General features: G+C 39.8%; 1 protein-coding gene across 3 annotated transcripts in view; it reads left to right on the top strand.

Annotated features, from left to right (window-relative positions):
• The window catches only part of pio (piopio), a 256035-nt gene that overhangs the window by 207783 nt on the left and 25190 nt on the right, over positions 1–23062 (top strand). For 2 of the 3 annotated variants that reach the window (XM_053778495.2, XM_053778493.2), the window contains exons 6-8: positions 4832–4879; positions 13666–13896; positions 22269–22431. In XM_053778495.2, coding sequence (XP_053634470.1) covers positions 4832–4879; positions 13666–13896; positions 22269–22431 — 442 coding nt within the window. The remainder of the gene's footprint in view (positions 1–4831; positions 4880–13665; positions 13897–22268; positions 22432–23062) is intronic. The other variant, XM_053778496.2, reaches the window with a different exon arrangement.

The raw sequence follows: 23062 nt of genomic DNA, 5'->3' as shown, positions 1-23062 counted from the left end.
ATTTCTGACACTTTACTGGAATTTAACTGGGAGTAATCTGTAAGTATTTAATCTGCGGTTTGGTGAGATTTTACCAAAATTATTTTTTTTAACACGTCGGCCGTCTCCCACCGAGGCAGCGTGGCCCAAAAAAAGAAAGAAACAATTTCACCATCATTCACACATAATGTCTTTGTAGAGGTGCCCAGATATAACAGTTTAGATGTCCCTCCTTTAAAGTGTAGGCATTGTACTTTCCACCTCCAGGACTCGAAGTCCGGCTAACTGGTTTCCTGAATACCTTCACAAAATATTACCCTGCTCACACTCCAACAGCTCGTCAGGTCCCAGAAACGATTCATCTCCATTCTCTCCTATCTAGCACACACACATGCCTGCTGCATGTCCAGGCCCCTTGCACACAAAACTTCTTTTACTCCCCTCCCTCCATCCTTTCCTAGGACAACCCCTACCCCTCCTTCCCTCCACTATAAATTTATACACCCTCCAAGTCATTCTATTTTGCTCCATCCTCTCTAAATGACCAATCCACCTCAATAACCCCTTTTTTAATCGCTCTGAATACTTTTTGTAACTCCACACCTCCTAATTTCCACACTACGATTTCTCTGCATAATATTTACACCACACATTGCCCATAGACACACATCTCCACTGCCTCCAGCCGCCTCACTGCAGCATTTACAACCCGTGCTTCACACCTGTATAAGAGTATTGGTATCACTATACTCTCATAAATTCCCTTCTTTGCCTCCATAGATGATGTTTTTTTTTTGTCTCCACAGACACTTCAACGCACCACTCACCTTTTTTTCTTTCGTCAATGGTTAACCTCGTCCGTCATAAACCCATCTGCTGACGAATCTACTCCCAAGTATCTGAACATATTCACTTCTTCCGTACTCCCTCCAATGTGATATCCAATCTTTCTTTACCTAAACTCGTTTGATACTCTCATCACCTTACTCTTATCTATGTTCACTTTCAACTTTCTTTACACAACCAAACTCGTCCACTAACCTTTGCAACTTCTCTCTAGAATTTCCCAAAAGCACAGTATCAGCAAAAAAGTAACTGTATCAACTCCCATTTTGTATTTGATTCCCCCATAATTTAATCCCATCCCTCTCCCCAACACCCTAGTATTTACTTCTTTTACAACTCCATCCATAAATATGTTAAACAACTATGGTGATATTACACATCTCTGTATACGGCGTACTTTTACTGGAAAGTAATCTTCCTCTCTTCTGCACACCCTAAAATGAGCCTCACTATCCTCATACAAAACTCTTTACAGCATTTAGTAATTTACTACCTATTCCACACACTTGTAACATCTGCCACATTGCTCCCCTATCCACAATATCATATGCCTTTTCTAAATCCAAAAATGCAATGAAAACATCCCTACTTTTATCTAAATATTGTTCACGTATATGCTTCAATGTAAACACTTGATCTACACATCCTCTACCCATTCTAAAGCCACCTTGTTCATCTGCAATCCTGCTCTCTGTCTTACCTCTAATTCTTTCAATAGTAACATTACCATATATTTTACCTGGTATTACTCAGTAAACTTATTCCCCTGTAATATTTACAATCTTTTCTGTTCCTTTTCCATTATATTAAGGAATTATACAAGCTCACTGCCAATTCTTAGGTACCTTCTCCTCATACAAACATTTATTGAACAAAAGTACTAACCACTACAAAACTATATTTTTTCCCCTGCTTTTAACATTTCTGTCATGATCCCATCAGTTCCAGATGCTTTACCCCCTTTCATTCTACCTAATGCCTCACGCACCTCCCCCACACTCACATTCGGTTATTCTTCACTCCTAAAAGATTTTATACCTCCTTGGCCAATGCATGAAATTACTGCCTCTCTCTCTTCATCATCATTTAACAGTTCCTCAAACTATTCCTGCCATCCTCCCAATACCACCAACTCCCCTATTCTGTTTTTAACTGACAAATCCATTCGTTCCCTAGGCAGTCTTGACCTATTTATCTCACTCCAAATTTTTTTCTTATTCTCAGCAAAATTTGTTGACAGCACCTCACCCGCTCCATCATTTGCTCTCCTTTTGCACTCCCTCACCACTCTACCTCTCTTTACACTCCAGATACTCCACCCTTCGTATATCACTTTTCTGTAAAAATCTCTCATACGCAACTTTTTTTCTGTTTTATCACACCCTTTACCTCATCACTCCATCAGTCACTCCTCTTTCCTCCTGCATGCACCCTCCTATAGCCACAAACTCCTGCTCCACATTCTAGCACTGCCTTTTTAAAACTATCCTTTCCCTCTTCAACCCCCATGCTACCTATACTCTCATCAGCCCACCTTTCTTCCAATAGTTACTTATATCTCACCATAACTTCCTCCTCCCAGTTTATAAACTTTTACCTCTTGCTGTTACCATTTTCCTTTTGCTCCATCTACCTATTACTCTAACTGTAGCTTCAACTGAGTAATGATCCGATTTATCTGTTGCCCCTCTATAAACATGCACATTCTAAAGTCTACCCATCAACCTCCAATCTACCAATACATAATCTAACAAACTTCTTCATTATGTCCTCTATCATATCTTGGATACTTATCCTCTTTTTTCTTAAAATATGTATTACTTATTACCAAGCCTGTGTTATACATAAATTCCCCCATTTCCATTATTCCCTGGCACCCCAAACTTACCTACTACTCCCTTCACAGTAGTTTTACCCACTGTAGCATTTAGGTCCCCCACCACAAGTACCCTCACTTGGTTCAAAACTCCCCACGCACTCACCCAACATCTCCCAAATTCTCTTTCTCTTTTCTACAGGCGCATAAACCACTTACTATAATCCACTTTTCACATCCCACCTTTATTTTACTCCACATTATCCTTGAATTTATACATTTATATTCACTCTTCCCCTGCCATAACTGATCTTTCAACGTTATTGCTACTCCTTCCTTAGCTCTAACTCTATTAGAAATCCCTGACCTATTCCCATTTATTTCTCCCCACTGAAACTCTCCTACCCCCTTCAGCTTTGTTTCACTTAGAGCCTGGACATCCAGCTTCTTTTCATTCATAACATCCACAGTCACCTCTTTCTTGTCATGTGCACTACATACATGCACATTCAAACATCCTAACTTAAAGGTTTTCTTCTTTTTTATTTTTAGTAGGCTATACGGGAAAAGAGGTTACTAGCTCATTGCTCCCGACATTTTAGTTGACTTTACAGCATGCATGGCTTATGGAGGAAAAATTCTTATTCCACTTCCCCAAGGATATGAAAAGAAAATAAGAACAAGAACTATTAAGAAAAACTAAAGAAAACTCAGATGAGTGTGTATACATAAATGTGTACATACATGTGTAGGTTGACCTAATTATAAGTAAAAGTAGCAAGATATAACTGTTATGTTATGTGTTTATGAGACAGACAAAAAGACACCAGCACTCCTACCATTATGTAAAACAAATACAGGTTTCTGTCTTGCACTCATTTAGCAGGACAGTAGTACTTCCCTGGGTGGTTTCTGTCTACCAACATATTATTATTATTATTATTATTATTATTATTATTATTATTATTATTATTACTATTATTGTTATTTTCAGTAGTATAAATATTATATCAGAAAGTGCTAAATTCATTGGGAGTCAAAAGACTTCAGCATTAAGTATACTCCTCCCACCCGTCTTGAAGGGTCAGGGAATCATAACACAGCTATAAGCTGTTAATAAATGGGTTAGTGTATTGTATCTAAATAACCTTCACGGGTTTTAGCATTATTTCATGTACGTATATAACATGTTCAGCGCCGTTATGAATACGCGGCGTTGTTTTATGATACCAAATATATTAATACACAACTTTTAATATATATTGAGACTGTGAAAGTAGTCACTTTTAACTTAGAGCATGAAGGATCGTAGAAAAAAAATATATTTTAAGAAATCATAAAATAAATATCAACACATTTCTTAAATATAGATCATATAATGCATATGCATAGCTATATATACTAATATCTGGTTGTTTGACCATACACAGAGGGATGTATGAGTATAACCATAGAGCTATACTAATCTATTATTAATCACAGCGGTAAACCCGTGCAAGTCATTTAGCGCTGATCTAGTTATCGTGGAAGTAACCAGTTGTGTAAGGAATATTGGGATATTGTATTGGACTCATTTGCTAGGACGTCAGTTCTGTTCCCAATATTCCTTGCATAATAAGCTATACTAAAAGCAAAATGATATGCACACCGAGAGGTGTGTATCTTTGTATATGCGCCGAGAGGTGTATATATCATGGTATATACACTGGTGTGTATATCTTATATACCCCAGAAAGTATGTATCTCATTGAATATACACAGGTGTATGTCACTGTATATACACCGAGAGGTTGTGTATCATTGTATTTACACCAGAAGGTGTATATTTCACTGCATATGTACTCACAGTATACTTTAATTTCAATTTTAGTGATAAAAGTATTCTCAGGGGCTGGTGGTGTACCGGTTACGTGCAGCTAACTGACCCCATGTAGTCTAAAGGTTTTTAATCCTAATATTAGTAATATACTAAGAGCAGTTTATAATGCCATCCATACATACAAGGGATTTACATTAAAAATAGCAGCATACATGCGTTTCGCTAGGAAAATCTAATTAAAATAACTGGGCTACTTATTCACTACATGTAAATCTCTTGTAGTGGAAAATTTTCAATAACAAAAAAGCGTCATGTGATCCGCGGTGTAAGACGCCAGGTGTGAGTGTACTAAGCTAGTGTTCTTGCTACAGCGGTGACTTCGTTACTGATGCCGAATGGAAGGCGCCCAACGGTTCCAGGTGAGTACCATGTTCATAACCTTAGGTCATCTGTGTAGATCAGAGTGGGTCACAGCGTCACCTAGATCACTGGTTCACGCGAATTACCTAGGTTATAGTGATTCACGTGGATCACCTAGGTCACGGTGGTTTATGTGGGTCATACTGGTTCATCTAGGTCACGGTCACCGTGGATCAACTCTATCAGTTGTTCACTTGGGTCACAGAAGGTAACCTAGGTCATTGAGGGGTCACCTAGGTCAGTGAGGGGGGTCACCTAGGTCAGTGAGGGGGGATCACTTAGGTCACAGAGGGGTCACCATTCACCTAGGTCAGTGAGGGGTCACCTGGGTCACAGAGGGGTCACCTAAGTCACAGGGGTCACATCACCGGGGTCAGTGATCACCTAGATCATCTTATATTGCAGTGGGTTACCTGGGTCACAGTGGTTCACCTAAGTCATATACTCTGCTCAGGCTTGATCACAGGGAGAAATACTCTCACTACAGGTCATGAAAGAAAGGTTAGAGTGACATATGATGATAGATGTAGGGACAGGAAAATATAATGGTAGCCAGGAATGCATTATGGTGGCAGGTATATACTGTAGTAGTAGGTATATTATTACGGAGGTATGCGTACATAATGGTGATGTATATAATGGTAGGTGTATATTATGGTAGCAGGAGTATATTATGGTAATGTATATATTATGGTAGCAGGTGTATATTATAAGTGTACTCGCCTGTTAATGGTTACAGAGGTCGAGTCTCAGCTCCTGACCCTGCTTTTTCCCCCTGGCCGCCCTGTCATGCCTATTATTTAAGCTATGTACGATTCTGCTTCTACTACTTCGCTATCTAGGTCATTCCACTGCCTAACCACTTTAAGGCTGAAGAATTTCCTGACATCCCTGTGGCCCATCTGTGTTTTAAACTTCCACTTGCGCCCTCATGTACCGGAGACCCGCTTCTCAAACAGATTCGCCCTTTCAGTTCCTGTGTTTTGAATATTGTAATCACGTCACACCTGGTCCTTCTGTCTCTAGTATTATCAGGTTTAACTCCTCTAGCCTCTCTTTATAGTTCATGCCCCTCAGTTCTCGTTGCAAAACTTTTGCGTTTTTCAATTTCCTTGGGTGTTTTATTAGATATGTGGATTCTTGGCTGGCACTGCATACTCAAAAGTGAGCCTGACCTTTTCCATATGTAGGGTCGTGAATGCCTCATTATTATAAAAAAAAAAGAAGTGCTGAACCTACAAGGGTTATACAGCCAAGCGGGGCAGGGATAATTCAGGATTATAGAGTAGTAAGGGTGGATGCCTCATTGAGGTTCCTGAAAGCTACCCTTAAATTTGCCAGTCATGCATTTAGCTGTTGTCTATCTGAGGCGAAATACTCGGAACTGTGCTCACCCTGAGGTCCTCCTCTTTTAGGTTAATTTGCAGCCATTGTCCCCGAGCCTGTACCCTGTTTCCGGTCTTTGCCTTTCCCAGTTTTCACAACTTTTGTATTTAATGGGGTTAAATTGTAATAGGCACTCGTTAGACCAATCCTGCAGCTTATCCAGATTTATTTGCAGTCTTTTGCGATTTGTTTCTGTTTGTACTCTCATTAGTTTTACGTTATCTTCGATTATTATTATAATAAAAAAGAAGCGTTAAACTTGCAAGGGTCATACAGCACGTTATCTTCGAACAGGGACCACCTCCGACTCAGTTTTTTGCGTTATGTTACACAAAGAATACTGGAACCCAGTTCATCACACTCGCCCATCCTGACTCTTCTCTGACAATAACTTGTTTCCTTCCTGTTAAATATTCCTTAAGCCACTGCAAGGTTCCCTCTGTGATTCCTGCCTCCTCCTCTAGTTTTTGTATATTATGGTAGATGTATTATAATAGGTGTATATTATGGTAGTTGTATAACAGGTGTATATTATGGTAGGTGTATTATAACAGGTGTATATTATGGCAGGTGTATTAAAACAGGTGTATGTTATGGCAGGTGTATGTTATGGCAGGTGTATATTATGGCAGGCGTATTAAAACAGGTGCATATTATGGCAGGTGTATATTATGGCAGATGCCTTATAACATGTGTATATTATAATGGGTGTATATTATGGTAGGTGTATTATAACAGGTGTATATTATGGTGGGTGTTGTGGAAAATTAGATTTGCCTGGATGTAACTCATTACATACATACCAGTAAATGGTAACAAAGATAATTATTATTTATCAAAGTTACATAGACAAGCAGGAATTTTGGGACACCTAGGTCTCAAAAAATGTCCCCCTTCGATACCTACAACTGTCATATCCACAAGTTGCTCTAGACCTATATTAATTGCAAATGAAATATACATCACCAGGAATTCTGGTAAAATTTAATATAAACATGTGGACTGTATATTAAAATTAATAAATGATTACATATACACATTTATGTAACAGAAGGAGAATTTATAATCATAAGACTCACCAATTAGTCTGGAGATTACTGTGTGTCATGTACAGAACCCCCCTCTGCCTAAATTTATGATGAAAATACTGGCCAGAATTACAACATAAATTAGACAGCTTATCTGAGGTTCCTGGAGCTGTCTTGTCCATCTGCTTAATGCTCACGTTATGCAGCACTGCACATCCAACAATTTCGGCTCCTATTTGAGAGGTTTTAAGCCCAATATAACCCCTAGAGCGACGAAAATTATGCACATTACATTAGAGTGCTTGTACCACATTAAAAAAAAAATGGCATCTCCTCCCTGCTCCGCAGCACAGGCGCAGAGCTTCCCTGTCGGTTCACTTCTTTAAAAATACACTTTAGAGCAAAGTAATGTATTAATCAGGTGTATTTACATTATAAAATTATACAGCATAATTTTTGGAGAAATTATTTTCCACAGGTGTATTATAACGGGTGTATATTATGGTAGGTGTATTATAACAGGTGTGTATTATGGTAGGTGTATTATAACAGGTGTATATTATCGCAGGTGTATCATAACAGGTGTATATTATGGCAGGTATATTCGTGTCATCCTTTGCAGACGCTACTGGAATCTGTACGAGACTGTCAGCCATCGAGGACATGGTATTATTATTATGGGGAGCGCTAAACTCGTAGGGATTATACAGTACCTGTGGGGGTGGGGCTGGAAGGCATTCAGGTTCAGTTCAGGGACATGGTAAATCTCCAATATATAAACCAATTTTCCAGTGGGCAATGGATAACAATATGATGTTCAATGAAGACAAATTTCAACTACCCCGTTATGGAAAACTGGAGGAAATAATAGCTAGAACTGAATATATTGCAAACTCTAATCACATAATAAAGTGGAAAAGTAATGTGAAGAACCTGGGAGTGGTAATGCCTGAGGATTTCATCTTCAAGGATCACAACAGTGCCACTATCACATCTGCGAGGAAAATGATAGGATCGATAATAAGAATGTTCAAAACGAGATATACCAAGCCAGCGATGATCCTTTTTAAATCACTTTATCTCTCTAGGCTGGAATACTGCAGTACATTAACATCTCCATTCAAAGCAGGTGATATCTCAGATCTAGAGAATGTACACAGAACCTTTACTGCAAATAAAAAAAAACACAACACCGTGACTGGAACGATACACAAATAACCCGCACATAGAAGAGAGGAGCTTACAACGATGTTTCGGTCCGACTTAGACCACTTACAAAGTCACACTAACGAAAAGGAGAGCAGGATGGGTATATATAGGCAGGAGGTGGTGGTGATGGTGGTGGTAGTAGTAGTAGTAGAAGTGGAAGGAATTAGTAGTGGGGAAGGTAGTAAGTCAAAATAAGAAAGAGAAGCACTGCAAGGGAGCTAGGTGCCCACAGAGGGTAAGAGCAAGAACACCAAGGGGGCAAAAATAAATAAATAAATAATGAAGGAACAAATACACAAGGCAGAAAGACAACCCAAAGGAGGAAAGGGGAAGAGGGAGAAGAAGAAAAAGGAGGAATCAGGTTAGGTCACGAGTGTTCTGAAGTTTGGAGCATTTTACAATGTAGTGGGAAAGGAAGGCATCTACAGAGACAAAGCCAGGACTAAGATTCATACAAGGAAAGTTGTGTATTAGGGAAGATTCAACCAGATGGCGACTGTTAAAGTTGGAAGTAGGGAAGACAGTTTTAGCAGAAGACCAGTCTATAGGATGGCTGTGATCTCTGATGTGTCGGCAAGCCTAACATTACTTTTGTGCTCCTTAAGTCTGTCAGAAAGAGATCGGCCAGTTTCTCCAAAGTATTGAAGAGAACAGGAGGAACAAGAAATAGAGTAAACACCAGGAGCATCTGTAGAGGGAGGAGAGGTATGAACGAGATTAGTGCGAAGAGTGTTAGTCTGGCGAAAAGTAAGTTTGATGTCTAAGGAACAGAGAGAGTTGTTAAGATTAGAAAGACCGGAAATGTAGGGAAGGCAGAGGACAGAGGAATTACCAGGAGTATAGAGTTTGGAAGAGAAGAAATTATGTTTAGCACGTGAAAAGGCAGAGTCTTTGAAATGGGAAGGGTAGCCAAGACGGGAAAATGAATTATGAAGAGTGGAAATTTCTGATTGAAGGAACTGAGGATCACAAATGCGGAGAGTACAGAGAAAGAGGGAGATAAGAACACTTTTCTTGACAGAGGAAGCATGATAAGAAAAGTAGTGAATGTACATGCCACTGTGCATAGGTTTGTGATAAATGGAAAAGGCAAAACCTGTATCTGAGCAGTGGACATGAACATCAAGGAAAGGAAGCAAGGAATTAGATTCACATTCAGCTTTAAACTTAATGGAAGGGGCAAGATTATTAGGAGCATCAAGAAAAGGTTGGAAGATAGTCATGAAGCCACAGTGCAAAGATGTCATCTACATAGCGAAGCCAGAGTGAAGGGCGCACATCGATAGTAGGAAGAACAGTCTCGAAGTATTCCATATAAAGATTGGCAAGGACAGGAGAAAGAGGAGAGCCCATAGTGACACCGAAGGTTTGAGAATAATATTTCCCTTGGAAGGAAAAGGAATTAGAGTTCACACAGAGGTGGATAAGATCAAGAAAGACATCAGTAGGTATAGGGAGATGAAGAAACCCTTCGTTGGCCTTCTCTCTAAGAAAATCAAAGACGTCATCAAGAGGGACATTGGTGAAGAGGGACTCAACGTCAAGACTAAGCATCTTACAGGTTGGAAGAGAGCGAACCCGTTCAATGAAGTCTTGAGAGTGACGGAGGTGGGCAGGAGAAAAAGTACCAAAAAAGGGAGTGAGGGTTATGGCCAGCCAAGAAGCAAGAAAATAAGAGACAGAACCTCTAGAGGATATGATAGGACAGAGGAATATCAGGTTTATGAGTTTTGGGTAGGCCTTAGAAATAGGGCAGAGAGGGACAGATGACACAAAAACATTGAACAAGGTCAAAGTCAGGAGGACAGAGGTCGGAGAGTCCTTACTTTCTTGTTGAAAGTTCTCTTGATGCAATCAAGAGAGTTAGAAACAATCTTCCTGACTTGTCCACTTTTCGTGGTGCTGGCCTTCCTGCTCTTGATAGTCTTGTTTTCTAAGAACCTTACTATCTTCTGACAAAGGTAACTCGGTAGTTATCCTTGATTGCGAGGATTACCTCCGTAAAGCTAATGTCTTGCTCTCTCACTCACGTACCTACACTCCTCTCGTTTCCAACCCTCTTGATCGCATCAAGAGAACTTTCAACAAGAAACTAAGGACTCTCTCCAACCTCTGTCCTCCTGACTTTCTTCGTGCTCTCCGCATTTGTGATCCTCAGTTCCTTCAATCAGAAATTTCCACTCTTCATATTCATTTTCCTGTCTTGGCTACCCTTCCCATTTCATAGACTCTGCCTTCTTACATGCTAAATATAATTTCTTCTCTCCCAAACTCTCTACTCCTGGGAACTCTTCTGTCCTCTGCATTTCCTACATTTCCAGTCTTTCTAATCTCAACAACTCTCTCAGTTCCTTAGACATCAAACTTATTTTCCGCCAGACTAACACTTTTCACACTAATCTCGTTCATACCTCTCCTCCCTCTATAGATGCTCCTGGTGTCTACTCTGTTTCTTGTTCCTCTTCAATACATTGGAGAAACTGGCCAATCTCTTTCTGACAGACTTAGGGAGCACAAAAGTAGTAGTGTTAGGCTTGCCGACACTAACAGTGCTCTTTTCTGTCACGTCAGAGATCACAGCCATCCTATTGACTGGTCTTCTGCTAAAACTGTCTTCCCTACTTCCAACTTTAATAGTCGCCATCTGGTTGAATTATCTCTAATACTCGACTTTCCTTGTATGAATCTTAGTCCTGGCTTCATCTCTGTAGATGCCTTCCTTTCCCACTATATTGTAAAATGCTCCAAACTTCAGAACACCCATGACCTAACCTGATTCCTCCTTTTTCTTCTTCTCCCTCTTCCCCTTTCCTCTTTCCTTTTTCTCCTTTGGGTTGTCTTTCTTCTGCCTTGTGTATTTGTTCCTTCATTATTTATTTATTTATTTTTGCCCCCTTGGTATTCTTGCTCTTACCCTCTGTGGGCACCTAGCTCCCTTGCAGTGCTCTTCTTTCTTATTTGACTGGCTCCTCCTCCTCCTTACTACCTTCCCCACTACTACTTCCTTCCACCTCCACTACTACTATCACCTCTTGTTTATATATACCCATCCTGCTCTCCTTTTTGTTAGTGTGACTTTGTAAATGGTCCCAGACCAAAACGTTGTTGTAAGCTCCTCTTGTCTATGTGCGGGTTATTTGTGTAACCTCTACTGCACATATAAGTTCCATCAAACACTTTAACTACTGGGTACGCTTGGAACCACTTAACTTGTACTCACTGGAGCACAGGTGAAATACACGTACATCATAATCTACACCTGGAAAATCCTAGAGGAACTGGTCCCTAATCTGCACACAGAAATCACACTCTACAAAAGCAAAAGACTTGGCAGGCAGTGCAACATACCTCCAGTGAAAAGTAGAGGTGCCATTAGTACACTAAGAGAAAACACACTAAGTATCTGGGGCCCAAGAATGTTAAACAGCCTCCCACTAGACATAAGGGAAATTACCAGTAGACCCCTGGCTGCCTTCAAAGAGGGAGCTGGACAGATACCTAAAGTCGGAGCCGAATCAGCTGGGCCATGGTTCGTACATTGGTTTTCGTGTGGCCAGCAGTAACAGCCTAGTTGATCGAGCCCTGATCCACCGGGAGGCCTGGTCATGGACTGGGCTGTGGGGGCATTGATCCCCAGAATACCCTCCAGATAGACTATGCCATGTATATTTTGGTAGCAGATGTACATTATAGTAGTAGGCATATATTATAGTAACAGGTATACATGATGGTAGCAAGTGTATATTATAGTAACAGGTGTATATTATGGTAACAGGTGTAGCTTTTGATAGGAAGATGTTATTATGGCATTAGGGGATGAGAATAAGGTGTATATTATAGTAATATTATGGCAGCAGGTGTATATGATGGTAGGAGAACTACATTATGAAAAGATTGCAAAGATTAAATAACGTAATGCATTGCTATAAGTTGAAACTTCAGCAGTAAATATAAACTTCAAATTACATGAGTTCCATTACATTGCACCTTTTTCAGACATTAAAAAGGTTTAGTCAAATAACAGTTATCATTTTAAGGTTATGGGTGTTATGTAGGATCATGGTAATGAAGCCACTTTCCATCAGATAAGAGCCATGTGTAAAGTTACAGGAACTTGGGAACTGTAATGAAGGCTATTGTGCAAATGATTATTAATTATTTGTATGCTACTCAGGAAGAAATACTCAATTCTCACAGCCAACCTAATCTACATAAAGTTTATGGCAGTAGAGCTGAATGTGCAATGTTGTATTCATTGCTTTTAACTGACAGTCTAGAGGACAGGTGTGGGTAAAAATTGGTTTATACTGTGCTTTTGGAGATTACAGCCTCAGGCTTTGGCAAAAGCCCTGATTTGCGAAGGCTAAAGTTAACCTATTAAAATTTAGAGGCAGCACCACAAGTTATAGTTATAGGTACATGTAGGAAGTGTACTAAAACACTAACTGTTTTGATTTAATTTAGTACACAGCAAAATAATTTTTTTGTGCATGAAATATGGAATATATTCCAATTCAAACAATGTTATAAGCTAGCTCAAGATAAGTTTTACTTGCTATTATACTACTGTACTGAATGTAGTTTTGTATTACAGTACAGCAAACCCTCCATTTAATAGACTTTGGAAATACAGAACAATATTTGCTGGATCAGTAGATTAGGAAATAATGAACAAAGTCCATTGGCTGCAGAATTGTTCATTATTGTTTCAATCACAGCAAAATAATCTTTTCTCTATTCACCACACTTGCCATTACTGGCCACCCGCTCCCCCCAATTAGTCCGTTAAACAGAGGGTTCACGATGTAGAGTATGGGAGTATGGTGTAATGCTTTATTTGAAACACTTAGAAAAGTAAGTGAATTACTGTATATGCTTAAACAGTGCCTGTTGTTTGTTACCCTTGCATGACTTACAAACTACATACTCTATCTGGGATGGGTTGCAGTGTAATTCTTTCTTTTTCTTTCCTGTTTTAAAGGTCTTGATCATCTTCAATTGCATTTTGCACATACAGATGAATCACATTTATAAAGATGCATTATGAAAAATATTTGTAATAAAAATAATATGATACTGTATAATAAAGATATTTCCTTTTCCTGATTAACCAAAACTGCATTAGAATGAAATTTGCATTAATATGTCATTTCACCATACAGCTTCATTGGAACAACACCACTTACTGCTACAGCCCCGATGCCTGGCTGCTACATGCGTATCTTTGCTGGGTCACCCTCAGACAGAGCAGTTGCAGAGAATGTACGCATTGGTGACCCCCTCACCATGGTAATTTCCCTTGATGACCAGGAGATCTATGGCATGAAGGTCACAGACTGCCTTGTGAGGGATGGTCTTGGCTGGGGAGAGCAAATGCTCATCAACAGTGATGGGTAAGTCAAGGCTTCTTTGTTTTCTTTCTAGTTTTAGAAGGAGACCAGTCACCTGTGGGAATACCTAATTTTTTCACTGGTATGTATATTAATTAAAAAGAATTCAGAAAGTCATGGTTGACCTCACTCTTTTTGCAATCTTATCAGTTTTAGTATACGGTACAGAATACTCTGGGAGGATTCTCCTGGTTTTCAGGTTTCTTCAATCTTTCTAAAATAGAGCAAACCTCATGACAAGGCTTTCAAGGCACTTTATAAACATCTGTGCATTTTATACTACTTTTTTTTGGTTAACATTCTCAAGTTCTTGTTCAGATAACTATAAATCACTTTTGTTTTTTTCTGTCTTATCATCCCAACAGTTTGTTCTAAATTTTTATTGTAAAGACTGATGAGATATAACTTCAGACAGACCAGGAAATAACTGGAAGAGCAGTGAAAATTTTAGAGAGTACAATTTTTTAAAGAGTATCAACTATAGGCATAGTTTAAACATGTGGCTACTGAAGTTTGACCCCAGCATGTAGACAAATGATACTGGATGATGGAGAACAGAGAAAAACCACCTGAGAGGAGAGGTAAATTCATAGTATCAGACAAGTAACAAGACCTAGGACAATCTGTTACACCAAACTTTATCCTTAAAGTGCCCATAAATAAAATGACATCTGCACATGCCAGGCTGGAAAATAAAATAAAATCAAAGTGTATTTTGAAACACTTTACCTCCTGTGTGACCTGTGTTCAAGTTATCATAGCCAGTGTGATATCCACTTCTAGTTATATACAAAGCAAAATACAAGAAAATTCAAATGTACACATCCTAGTTAAGAGGAATGAGCTATGAAGAATGTGAGAACTAGATTTTCTGTTCCTGGAGGAACAAAGAACAAGATGAGACATGATAATGACCTGCAAAATACTATGAAAATGAAGAATACAAATCACAATATGATAGCTTAAATACATCATAAATAACCTATAGTCTTACACTTTGGAGAGAAAACTTTTGATGACATTTTGACCCATTCCTGACCATTATTAAGTAACAACTAAGTGGGAAAATGGGGAGAAAATAAGACAGGTCAGTTGATGAAATTACCAGTAAACAGGTCAGGTGAGTGATATTAAGTTTACTGAGATAAATTACATCTCAAGGAAATTGTTTCTATTGTTATTGTCACCTGACCTCTACTGGCTTTCTCTTCATCTATTCACTTGACATATTCTCTGGTTATCTCCCTATTTTTCACTTGGCTGTGACTTCATAATGATCCTGAAAAGTCATCTAAAATTTCCTTTCTAAAATGTTATTTGTGAAATGCACTCTGAAAATTACAAGAAGTTCTGGGCCCAATATTGGAAGGAATCTGTCTTCCTGTCAAATGATAGGAAATCCAGGAAATGATGTTGCCTGGCATGGAAGGAATGCCAAGGGTCATGTCACTGTTTCCTTCCATGGCCTCAGAGGAGGATAGGGAGCATTAAAAAGTATTGCAGCACTTTCCTTCAGCTTTACCAAGCCCGGTGGCCTGGTGGCTAAAGCTCCCGCTTCACACATGGAGGGCCCGGGTTCGATTCCCGGCGGGTGGAAACATTTCAACACGTTTCCTTACACCTGTTGTTCTGTTCACCTAGCAGCAAATAGGTACCTGGGTGTTAGTCGACTGGTGTGGGTCGCATCCTGGGGGACAAGATTAAGGACCCCAATGGAAATAAGTTAGACAGTCCTCGATGACGCACTGACTTTCTTGGGTTATCCTGGGTGGCTAACCCTCCGGGGTTAAAAATCCAAACGAAATCTTATCTTATCTTATCTTCAGTAGTGCTGCAAACTTATTTGGAGGGGTGGTGTATTATCCTGAAATTGACATCAGTGTGTATTATGGCCATTCCTACATCAGGTTGGGACACCTGCATGCTCCCTGCCTATCTCCTCAAATGGCTGCAGAGGATGATATATGCCTGCTTGGTTTGATTCCAGATGTATGGTTGCATCTGCTTGGTGTAATTTGACTTTTGAAAGATCTGACCTTTCAGAAACTCCTTAACAGAACTGAGGTGCTATCCATGTAGGTTTCATGAGCCACCTCTATACCTTGGCATTCTTTATTGATTGGAAAAGGTATGATAAACTGTTGGGGCAAGGGTTAGTTCTTGCCATTTGTAAATTGGGAAAGGGAAATCCCATGTTAGTCATGAATGGTGCATTAAGTATCCCAAGCAGACCTAAGGCCATTACAAGCGCCATGCAATTTTTTTAGAATTGATCTAATCACACATTAGAAATGTGTAATTGTGAGATATGCATACACAGACTCATGTTACTGAACTTAGTTTTTTTTTTTTTTAGCTACAACAAAGCCTTAATTTAACAGACCTCCATTTAACACACTTTGGAAACAATGGGCAAAAATCTACTGGATGCAAAATTGTGTATTACCTCATGGAGTGGAAAGTAAGTGGCAACTATTATTGCTTGTGCAACAAATCTTCATTCTCTTTCCATTTTTTTTTTAGACTATTGAACACCTCTCCCTATTAGTCCATTAAATTGAAGTTGTACTGTACAGTGGAACCATGGTTTTCGTATGCCCCAGTTTTTGTAGGATTCAGTTTTCGACGACTTTTTTCTTTGAAATTTTGCCCCAGTTTTCATACATCCGCTTGGTTTTCGTAGTTGAAAATACAGTGGACCCCCGCATAATGATTACCTCCGAATGCGACCAATTATGTAAGTGTATTTATGTAAGTGCGTTTGTACGTGTATGTTTGGGGGTCTGAAATGGACTAATCTACTTCACAATATTTCTTATGGGAACAAATTCGGTCACTCCAGAACATACTTCTGGAGTGAAAAAATATCGTTAACCGGGGGTCCACTGTAGTTCGTACCAAACGCGTCTGCGTGACTCGGCCACTCAAGCGCCCACACAAAACATCCCATGCATTAGTGACTCAGTCTGCCTTTGTTTCTCGTTGAGTGAGCATCACCCCGCGCGTTCATCTGAAACATTTGTAATAATCCATTGTTTTTTGTGCTTGTTTATTGAGTGCAACTGCTAAATGAGCCGCCATGGGGCCAAAGAAAGTTCCGAGTGCCAGCCCTTTGATAAAGAAGGTGAGAAACACAATAGAATTCAAGAACTCGTACCAAGGTACGAAAGTGGTGTACGTGTGGTCGATCTCGTCAGGATGTACGAGAAGTCCTCATCAACGAGGAGGAGGAAGAGGAAGAGAGAGGGGAGAATGTGCCTTCTTCATTGATTAAGGACATGTGTGCAAAGTGGAGTGAGTTGCAAAGTTTTGTGGAGAAATATCACCCTAACAAAGCTGTTGCAAGCCGTGTCTGCAACGTGTTCAGTGATAATGCCTTGTCCCATTTTAGGCAAATCCTAGAGACACCAGAAACAGACCTCTCTGGACAGATTTTTTGTGCAACAGGGGTACAGTGACTCTCAAGCTGGTCCTAGTGCCAGTAAAACACAAAGAAGGGAAGTAACCCCAGATAGGGCCTTGGTACCTGAAGTCCTTATGGAATGGGATTCCCCTTCCAAATAATAACCTCTCCTCCCTCTTACTCTCCCTTCTTGCTGATGTACCCTCCTTTAATCCAGACTCTCTCATTGACTTTTTGACAGCGACCGATTTACTACACAAACTCCGACGATGATGCCTTTAGCACTCCTTTGTCCTTTCTACCTTAGGCTCTAGCTACCCTCTACCCCTGCACTATCCACTGCCCCACTGCACTCCATACCCAAATAATCATCCCTCTCCCTTTTGCCACCCATTTCCCCTGCATCCTTCCCTGTCCTGCTGCTCTGTATAACCCTTGCAGTTTAGCACTTCTTTTTGATTATAATAATCCTCCTCCCTCCTTGCCGTCTTCCATACATCAACAAAAGTCTTCAGTAAAGTTAAAAGTTAGGTTAAATGTTCATTTATCCATTTCATTAGTCATATATTTATTTCTCATTGTTTTCTGTATGTAAAACATTAGTTATTCTCTATAAAATGTATTTTTTGTTATTATTTTAGGGTATCTGGAACAGATTAATTGGATTTACATTATTTCTTATGGGAAATACTGCTTCAGTTTTCTTATGATTCGGGTTTCCTCAGACTTTTTAGAACAAATTAATCACGAAAACAGAGGCTCCACTGAATTTTTAATCATGAAATCAAATAATTTATAACATGCCTTGCACTTTGTTTTAAATTTAATCATTACTTTTTAAAAATAAATCAGAAATGAATATAATAATAGTACAGTACATATTGCATAAAATATACAGTGGAACCTCTACTTACGAGTTTAATCCGTTCTGTGACCTTCCTCGCATCTGGATTTCCTTGTTTGCAGAGTAAATTTTCCTCATTTAAATTAATTGAAATGGCATTAATTCGTTCAAGTGGAATTCCAGGCACGACAAAATACGTCAATAATTTCCCTAATATCAATTTTACGGCTTATTTATCTATCACAATTCATCTAATATGAGAAACAATGTTAATGACATAGAAACATGATATATACACTAGAATGAATAAAATACATGTCAGTATGTATGTGGCTAGTGGTGGTGACAGCGGCCATTGTTGTTGTTGGGATTTATAGGGCTGCCACAGCGGCCATTCCTGCTCCTGACTACAAGTGTAGAGAACATAGGATAACCCAAAAAAAGTCAGAGTGACTTATACAGTGGACCCCCGGTTAACGATTTTAATCCGTGCAAGAGGGCTCATCGTTATGCGAAATAATCGTTATGCGAATGAATTTTCCCCATAAGAAATAATGGAAATAAAATTAATCCGTGCAAGACGCCCAAAAGTATGAAAAAAAATTTTTTTTACCACATGAAATGTTAATTTTAATACACACAAACTGAAAAAGGCATGCACAATTAAATGACACTTACTTTTATTGAAGATCTGGTGATGATTGATGGGATGGGAGGAGGGGAGAGAGTGTGTTAGTGTTTAGAAGGGGAATCCCCTTCCATTAGGACTTGAGGTAGTAAGTCCTTTTCTGGGGTTACTTCCCTTCTTCTTTTAATGCCACTAGGGCCAGCTTCAGAGTCACTGGACTTCTTTCGCACAAGATATCTGTCCATAGTGGCCTGTACCTCTCGTTCCTTTATGACTTGCCTAAAGTGTTTCACAACATTGTCAGTGTAATAATCACCAGCACGGCTTGCAATAGCTGTGTGAGGGTGATTTTCATCCATGAAGGTTTGCACTTCAAGCCACTTAGCACAGATTTCCTTTATCTTTGTAGTAGGCAACTTCTTCAATTTCTCTCTCCCCTCCTCTGAACCAGTTTCCTCAGGTCTGGCCTCTTGCTCTTGAAGTTGATCTATCAGCTCATCAGTGGTTAGTTCTTCATTGTCCTCCTCCACCAACTCTTCCACATCCTCCCCACTAACCTCCAACCCCAAGGACTTTCCCAATGCCACAATGGATTCCTCAACTGGCACAGGATTCTCAGGGTTAGCCTCAAACCCTTCAAAATCCCTTTTGTCTACACATTCTGGCCACAGTTTCTTCCAAGCAGAGTTCAAGGTCCTCTTTGTCACTTCCTCCCAAGCCTTACCTATAAGGTTTACACAATTGAGGATATTAAAGTGATCTCTCCAAAACTCTCTTAGAGTCAGTTGAGTTTCTGAGGTCATTACAAAGCACCTTTCAAACAGAGCTTTTGTGTACAGTTTCTTGAAGTTGGAAATAACCTGCTGGTCCATGGGCTGCAGGAGAGGAGTGGTATTAGGAGGCAAAAACTTCACCTTAATGAAGCTCATGTCCCCATAAAGTCGCTCTGCCACGTCTGTAGGATGACCAGGGGCATTGTCTAACACCAGGAGGCACTTAAGTTCTAATTTCTTTTCAGTTAGGTAATTTTTCACATTGGGGGCAAATGCATGGTGTAACCAGTTATAGAAAAATTCCCTAGTGACCCATGCCTTACTGTTTGCCCTCCACAGCACACACAAATTATCCTTGAGGACATTCTTTTGCCTGAACGCTCTGGGAGTTTCAGAGTGATACACTAATAAAGGCTTCACTTTGCAATCACCAGTAGCATTGGCACACATCAACAAAGTAAGCCTGTCTTTCATAGGCTTATGTCCTGGGAGTGCCTTTTCCTCCTGAGTAATGTAGGTCCTGCTTGGCATTTTCTTCCAGAACAGGCCTGTTTCATCACAATTAAACACTTGTTCAGGTTTCAGTTCTTCAGTTTCTATGTACTCCTTGAATTCCTGCACATATTTTTCAGCCGCTTTGTGGTCCGAACTGGCAGCCTCACCATGCCTTATCACACTATGGATGCCACTACGCTTCTTAAATCTCTCAAACCAACCTTTGCTGGCCTTAAATTCACTCACATCATCACTAGTTGCAGGCATTTTTTTAATTAAATCCTCATGCAACTTCCTAGCCTTTTCACATATGATCGCTTGAGAGACGCTATCTCCTGCTATCTGTTTTTCATTTATCCACACCAATAAGAGTCTCTCAACATCTTCCATCACTTGCGATCTTTGTTTCGAAAACACAGTTGAACCTTTGGCAAGAACAGCTTCCTTGATTGTCTTTCTGGTGCCCACAATAGTAGCGATGGTTGATTGGGGTTTCTTGTACAGCTTGACTAGGTCGGCTATACGCACTCCACTTTCATACTTATCAATTATCTCTTTCTTCATCTCTATAGTAATTCTTACCCTTTGAGGTGTAGGGTTGGCACTAGAAGCTTTCTTGGGGCCCATGGTCACTTATTTTCCAGAAACAGCACCGAAAATACTGTAATAATACGAAATATTCCGAGTGTATGCTTGGATGTTACCGCGGAGGCTGGCTGGTAAACAATGGGACGGGGCGGCACATGTGAGGCTGGCTGAGGGCACATTGGACGCGTCTCGGACGAAAATCGGTAAGCGGGTTTTTAATCGGTATGCGCGGCAAAAATTTTGCGATAAAAGTAATCGTTATGCGGAAAAATCGCTATGTGATGCCATCGTTATGCGGGGGTCCACTGTAATTGCTACACTCTTAATGCTACACGTTGTCACTGACTCCTCCTGCTTTAGTATTGTACATATCGTAGAAGTGGTACGCTGGTACTGCCTGGCCAAGTCCTTAACCCTTCACCTAGTTTGTTTATCTATGATTTCCTGCTTTAATTCCATGGAAATTGTCCTCTTTTTCTTCTCAGCACTGTCCTTTACACTTGCTTTCTTAGGACCCATGGTTAGAAACAAGAAATTTTGCAAAATAACTGCATGAAACGTAAGGAAAACATGAGAATTCCCTTCACCATGAGTGGAGTGCCCTGAGCGTCGTTTTGATACTGCCATCTCGTGGTGGCATTTGGAAACTCACTTATAGTATAGGGTACAACAAGGTCTGCCACTACTGCTTCATGTTATTTGCCACTGCTGCTTCATGATGTCTGCCACTGCTGCTTCATGTTGTCTGCCACTGCTGCTTCATGTTGTCTGCCACTGCTACCTCATGTCTGCTACTGCTGCATCATGTCTGCCACTGCTGCTTCATGTTGTCTGCCACTGCTACCTCATGTTGTCTGCCACTGCTGCTTCATGTTGTCTGCTCCCACTTTTGCTAGAGTGTTGAAGAGCTTTCCAGTATGCAAAGGTTGAGGGGCAGTGCCAATCGGACAGGTATTGGACGGTGACGTCATTTATTTACTCGTGAACATCGCCAAAGAATCGAACATTTCTTCTACTTTGAGCTCAATTTCAAGGTACTCTTCATTGTGAAACCAATCAAAATCATATCTATTTCTGTAGTATATCTTCCATTCTATCAAATGAGACCGAAAAAATGAGAATACAACAATAAAAACCATACGAAAATATACCGCTAAGGGGAAGCTAATGGCTGAGAAGTGAACTCTGTTATTTATGGTCCGATTTTTCATTTTTGGTGTACGTTAAGCATCTTTTCATCATACATTGCTCAAATTTCAACTGAGATCCAGTTCCCTAGATCAAGAGCAAGAGCCCCTCACCAGCATCAAGGAACCTCCCTTGAAGCCTGCTCGCATCTGGAAGCACATGGAAAAACTTGCACATGGATGCACTCGTAAATAGAGGTTCCACTGTATATGTATAAATTCTTATTATAATAATCATGGGAGTGCTAAATATGTAGGGTGGGGTCACACAGTACTTGGAGAATAAGACATTCTTGTTTAACGCAAGGAAAGGCAACTTTAGTTCCTTTGATCACGAGCCCTTCATTATTATGGCACCCTTTATGAAGTATTTCCCTCAGTTTTTTGTTTACCATTTATATTTATTTCAATCTGACAATTCTAATTGTAACAATCCTTTAAATGTGTACTTGGGCAGGTGTCCAGTAGACTATGAAATCCTTGGAGCATATGAGTATTCATCCTCCAAGACTACAGCTTCAGTGCGCTTCCAGGCACATAAGTTTCCCTATACTTCATCTGTGTACTACCAGTGTAATGTGAAACTCTGCATCAAGAATGCTGGAGGCTGTGATGATGTGGTGAGTACAGCTATACCATAATACTAATCTTTTAACAAAAAATTCCTGCTTAATTTTTTTATCATTTAATATCATTTATCAAGTTTAATAATTTATGACAATTACCATAAATTGTCCCATTATAATACTATAATTAAAAAAATTAAACATTTGTTTTAAAGCATATCAAGTACATGCATGATGTGGAAAACTTGTGGAAGCTCTGAATATTATTATACATTATTATTACACCTGTCCTAGGTAGTAGGTTGGTAGACAGCAACCACCCAGGGAGGTACTACCGTCCTGCCAAGTGGGTGTAAAACGAAAGCCTGTAATTGTTTTACATGATGGTAGGATTGCTGGTGTCTTTTTATTCTGTCTCATACACATGCAAGATTTCAGGTACGTCTTGCTACTTCTACTTACACTTAGGTCACACATCACATACATGTACAAGCATATATACGTGCACCCCTCTGGGTTTTCTTCTATTTTCTTTCTAGTTCTTGTTTATTTCCTCTTACCTCCATGGGGAAGTGGAACAGAATTCTTCCTCCGTAAGCCATGCGTGTTGTAAGAGGCGACTAAAATGCCAGGAGCAAGGGGCTAGTAACCCCTTCTCCTGTATATATTACTAAATGTAAAAGGA

The sequence above is a fragment of the Cherax quadricarinatus genome, chromosome 25, assembly GCF_038502225.1.
Source record: "Cherax quadricarinatus isolate ZL_2023a chromosome 25, ASM3850222v1, whole genome shotgun sequence".
In the NCBI taxonomy this organism is placed as follows: Eukaryota; Metazoa; Arthropoda; class Malacostraca; order Decapoda; family Parastacidae; genus Cherax; species Cherax quadricarinatus.
Note: the sequence above shows the minus strand (reverse complement) of the source record. Positions and strands in the feature narration are given on the sequence as shown.